Source organism: Vigna unguiculata, chromosome 8 (assembly GCF_004118075.2).
Source record: "Vigna unguiculata cultivar IT97K-499-35 chromosome 8, ASM411807v1, whole genome shotgun sequence".
NCBI classification, from domain to species: domain Eukaryota; kingdom Viridiplantae; phylum Streptophyta; class Magnoliopsida; order Fabales; family Fabaceae; genus Vigna; species Vigna unguiculata.
In genome coordinates, this window is record NC_040286.1 from 2327092 (window position 1) to 2333044 (window position 5953).

At 27.9% G+C, this 5953-nt stretch overlaps 1 protein-coding gene across 1 annotated transcript; it reads right to left on the minus strand.

Moving 5' to 3' along the window:
* Positions 1-1033: 1033 nt before the first annotated feature.
* On the minus strand, positions 1034-2006 carry LOC114193302 (ethylene-responsive transcription factor RAP2-1-like). The gene has a single exon (XM_028083036.1). It carries the CDS (start codon positions 1728-1730, stop codon positions 1188-1190), a length of 543 nt encoding a protein of 180 aa, XP_027938837.1. The 5' UTR covers positions 1731-2006; the 3' UTR covers positions 1034-1187.
* Positions 2007-5953: the final 3947 nt, after the last annotated feature.

A 5953-nucleotide genomic window follows, 5' to 3' on the forward strand; every position in this document is an offset into this window, starting at 1 on the left:
CTGTTCAATTTATAATTCACTTTCCTAGGTTTTTAAAAATGTTTATAAATCATTATTATTATAATATATATTTCAGTGGATTATGTTCACGCAAAATTACAGAGTTATTTGAATGTTTCGGAATCATTCAACAATGGTAGGAAGGTAGTTAGGCATCAACTCACACAGATAATTGAATTCAAGTGAAAAGTATGTAACATTATACACAGACATTATTCTTATGCTGAAATACATGTATCAAATTTAACTTTTTGACAGTAAATTTAGAATCATATTCACACAAATATTATAGTTTTTTCTATAAACGAAATGAAAGATGGAAGTAAAATTCTGATATAAGCAACACAAAGAAGGAAGAAGCAAAATTCCACTCTATACCAACGGTGTATATCGAAACTTAAAAGAAGCTCAACTTTTTCCATGACAATGACCAACGACAATATACCCTCTCTGAGAAAAAAAAAATGAGATATATAAAAAATTCATAAAAATGATAATTTTATCATGAAACTCTGATAGAAGAAAAAACATGAAAAGAAATACTAATTATACAAGAAATAAAATTCTTTTATTTATTTTTCTGATTGTTTAATGTGGTGTCCACCACCTAGTCACAGACAACTTCTTCTTCTTCTTCTCTTGGAGCTTCTCCTACTACCTTAAACCTTATCACTTTATCCACTTCAGCAAACACAACATTTGTATTTGCCTGGTTATTTTAATGTTCCACCGTCCCATCTTTAATTTCCCACACTCACGAATTCCACACCTTCACATATTTAATTTCATCCACCGAATCATCAAGATAACGTACCATATATAATAATTAATGCACCGAATCATAATCTTCACACGAAACCAAGAACAAACATCAAATTAACATTTCAACAAAAGATAGATTCATTCTCATCATCAACAACAACAACACCAATATTATTGAACCATGGAAACCATCTTTATATGATAAGAAAACGTATTCATGTAAGAAAACCCTAAAAAATAATAATGGTAATATTGTGATTGAAGATGCGAATTGAAAAACAAGAACTATATATATGTATAAATTAAGGAAAAGGTGTTAATTAGTTTGAATACCCAACTATAATATTTACATAACAAAACTATATATAATGATATAAAGGACTTAGGGAAATGAAATATCGTTGATTGAAATAGATTAATTAATATCAATCTTGAAGGTCTTCGAGTTTTGGGAACTCGTTCAAGTCGGGTTTGAGAGAGATTGGAGTGGGGTTGTGCGAGGGCGCGTGATGGTGAAGCGCGGTTTGGAGCGCGTCGACTCTGGCGCCGACTTGCGTGGCTTTGCGGCGAATGGAATCAGCCGACATGTTCACGGAATCGTCATCGTTGTTGGCGCCGTCGACCTCGTCCTGGAACAAAAGTTCGGGGAAATTGAGGCGGGCGGAGGGACCTCGGAGGTAGAAAACGGCGGTGTCGTAGGCGCGTGCGGCGGCGACGGGCGTGGTGTAGGAACCCAACCAAATCCTTGACCTCTTGTTCGGTTCTCTGATCTCCGCCACCCACTTTCCCCACTTCCTCATCCTTATTCCTCGGTACGGTTTCATCGGTTTCTCGCGGTGCTGCTTCTTCGATTTCTCCAAGGTTGTTGTCGTGGGGCTTCTGCTTCTGCTTCTCCTTCTTCTTCTGTTGGTGGTGATGATGGTTGAATCGTTGGAACAACAGTGTTCCCTGTCTTCCATGACTAACATACCTACCAACCTATGTCTGTATCTATATATTTATATAACTATAAGTCTAGCTATGAGGTTGCTGATCAAATTTAACAAAAAAAAGAAAAAAAAAAACTATATGCTATAGCTTGTGCCTATCTTATCTTCTTGACAATCATTTAGAAGTGTGTGAATAATATATATTGAGAGAAAAATGATGCAGAAACATGAGAAAATATATAAGAGTTGGGGAGTGAGATTCCGTTCAGACCCAGAAAACACTTGCCCACAGAACTATGGTGGTGGGGGTGCTATCTGTCCTATTTATATCAAGATGGAAAATGACCATTGACCACTGTTACGAGGGAAAACAAAATCATAAGAATATAATTCCTGAAAGTTTTTAAGTAAAAAAAAAATTACACCTATTAAAACTCTTAATGAAATAATGCATGAATTATATTTTAAAAGTATAAAATAGTATTTTATTTTTCACTATCTGTTTTAATGGTGAAGTTTTGGAAGAGGAAAAATGTTGTTAATATTTAATGTTAGGGCTAAGTGAGAATGAGTGTTGGATGTGTCGTGTAACAGTGGCGCCACGCTGAGAGGCAGATCCCTTGAAGATAAATTCGAAGGTGGCCGACACGCCCTCTCTCTCTCTCACCATCTCTGTCTTTGAATCTCAAAACCCAAACATCAACAAAATATACACTTTTCAAAATTAAACCTAATTAACACCCAACACACGTTCCTTAATTGTGTGCCAAACCTTCTCACTCGCTCATTAATAACTTCAAAATCTCATTCAAACATTTTAATAACATCATATTTATTTTTTTTATTTACCATTAATAGCTCTAAAAAGGTCAAAGTATCCTACTTTTATATATATATATATATATATATATATATATATATATATATATATATATATATATATATATATAATACATTACTAAAATATTTATATTTTTTGTTAATTTTATTTTAAAAAATTTTTCGTAGAAAATATTTATATTGTTGTGAAAAAGAAAATTAGAAGAAATTGTTATATTTTTTTTGCAAAATATTTTGTATAAATATTTTTCATAACAAATTTTGTAAAAAATATTTATAAAATTTAAAATTTTATAAAAAATAATTATCTATAAAAAAATTATCTGTCAATAAAATTTTTTTTAAAAATAGCATAATTTTTTTTATACTTCTCTTTTTAAATTTGTAAGAAAAAATTTATGTAGTATGACGATTTCTATAAAGATTAAATCATTTATTAAAGAAGCAAGTTTGGTGGTGTGAAATATGGGATTTAGGGCAAGAAAGTTAATGGGGTGATTTTATTTTATTTTTTGATAATTATGATAATGGGTGTGTTGTGCGATTGGTAATGGGTGGGGAGAGAATGGACAGGTGGAGGAAATCGAATGGGTGTGAAAAGTCGGTGGTGAATGGAGGGATGGATGAGAATAGAAAATGAGTTTCCGTCCACGCAAAAATAACAGACTCCACGTGTACCTTCAACGTCTCATTTTGTAGTGCTTTGTTTCCCACACAACCCACAACAATAAGCCGCGTTTCTCTTTACTTCACACAATAAATTCTTTTCATGTTTTTAATGTTCAAAATTATCACTCATCTCATTTTTGTTTTTTAAATTACAATTCTAGTATTCAATGTATTGTTTATTTTGGTATGGATAATCCTTTTTTTCCCACAAATTTAGCTTCAAAATGTATATTAAACTACTTTTCATTTTTATTAGGGTTGAATATGTTTTTTTTTCCTTAACTTTCAATGAATTTCATAATTAGTCTATTTCGAATTTTTGAACTAATTTAGTCTTTTATCTTTGGAAATACGTAAATTTAGTCATTTTAATCAAATTTTGTTAAGTTTATTTGATGTTTTGTACGCATCTTCGGACTGTATTTAAGTTGTTTATACTGCTCGACACATTTTTTCTTTAATGTTAAGTCAAATACTATTATAAAACGTGCTTGAAATGTCAAATAAACTTAACAAAATTTAATTAAAAGATTAAATTTACGTATTTTAAAAAAATAAAATATTAAATTAGTTTAAAATTTTGAAATTAACTAATTTCAAAATTTATTAAAAATTAAGAGCCAAAAATATATTAAATCCTTCGTTATCACGATTTCGAATATGTCATAAATAAATCTTTTGGATAGTTACGTAGAAGAGTGTTGATATCAACTTTATTCTAATACTTTTTTTCTATTATTTGGTATAATGCATTGTATTGTAGGATTTACAAAGTTTTGTAATATCTGTAAATTTTAACCAATAAAAGTATGTTTTAATAAGTATTTATTTTGATACCATCTTCTTTGTAATGAATTTAATGTTCATTAATTTTATTACGAACAATTTGAAACAAATTTATTAAACCAGATTATTCTTTTAATAAATATTTTACTTTAGATAATAATAGAGAATAACTAATTTGAAAATAAAAAATTATGAATATTATAATTTAATGAAAAGTTACATGACTGTAGAATTGCTGTTATTTTCAGATGAAAGAAATAAAAATATTCTAGAGTTTGGGAGATACGATAATGATATTAAAGACTCAGTACCCAATAGCTTCTTCATACAGGACATTTTATTTCTTTTTGTCTTCAATATTGATAAAATAATTCACTTAACATATTATGTCATTTCAATTTGCAAATATATTATAAGAGATTTTTTCTTTTACTATCTTTAGGATATGATAAGTTATATAGTGTGTAAATACAAGAGATTGAAGGGGATTGGTCTTCAATTTTATTTTAAAATACTCACAAAAATATTAAAGTGGGTAGTTTTACATTTTTATTTTGCATTAAAAAAGTATAGATTTAAACTTTCCATTGGATCTCGTTTTTGTTTGTAAATTTTAATTTGGTCATTAGATTTTGACTTGTCTAAATTAGGTCCATGTATTTAAAAGCGTGTCATAATTATGCCATTCTGTTAATAATGTGTTAACAATGTTAAATATATGTTATAGTATGTATCAATTCGTGATTTTTTTATTTTAATTTTTTTATATATTTTTAAATAATTTGTTAAGTTTTAAAACAGTATTGTGTCACGTAATAGTATCAGTGTGACGTGATAATGATAATGTCACATATCATTGTCAGTGTCACATAATTGATTTAGTCTCAAATCGGTCCATATATGTAATATAATATTTAAATATAATAATATATTATATGATATATGTACATAATTAGATGAACCTATTAGACTAAACTGGTGTTTTAAGGTCAAAAGTATGATCTTTGTGTCTGGAAGGATACACTTTTGTAAAAGTTTAAATTTAACCTTTTATGCTAAACAAGTTAGAAAATTAGTCTTTCACAGATCAATATTTTTTTTCCATCATTACACGGATTAGGAAAAAAAAAATTAAGATCAAAAGTGTTTTAGCACTCACCATGTGCAACTGTTGGGGTAAGCTTAGGAAGTTTTTAAGAAACTTCATAAATTTTTTAAATTTTAAATAAAGTCTACTTTAAATGTTATATATTTTTATTGAAATTATAATTAGAACTTTTATTTATTTTTTATCTATTTATTCAAAAGAGAATACACCAATATTCCCATCTTCATCGATTATATTAACATTTGTTTACCTTTGTAATTATTATAATATACTCACATCTAATTTTTACTATATAATGACAATAATAAAATTAAACTTACAATTTCATGTAAATCAACTAAAAATTTCATGCTACGCCTACTTAATAATATATATTTTTCTTTGGTGACAAGTGTATATGAAATATTTAATAATTAAATAAAACCGCAAACACGTGTAAAGATGAGATAAAGTATTTTTGTCAACTAGATGACCAAATATATAAAATGCTAATAAAAAAATATTTTTTATATTGGTTAAAATTCTCGATCCTACAGTTGAATGAAACTTTTTTTTAATTATTTTTTAAATATCAACCACTTTATTCCTATACATAATAGAGCATTTTAAATATAAAGATCAAAAAGTAAAGTTTGTGTAATATAAACCGATATTTTAAGTTTATAAGTTTTATTATTACATATATGGTAAGAGGTAGGGGTTGCTTAATTTAGAATAATCACTTTTATTAATGGATAGCAACACAAATATTTGCAAGTTTGGCAATAGAATATATCTAAACATAAAAAATGTTGATACCTTATAAATCAAGAATTTTGCATTAGAAAACAAAGAAAAATAAAAGGTAGACCATGGCCCC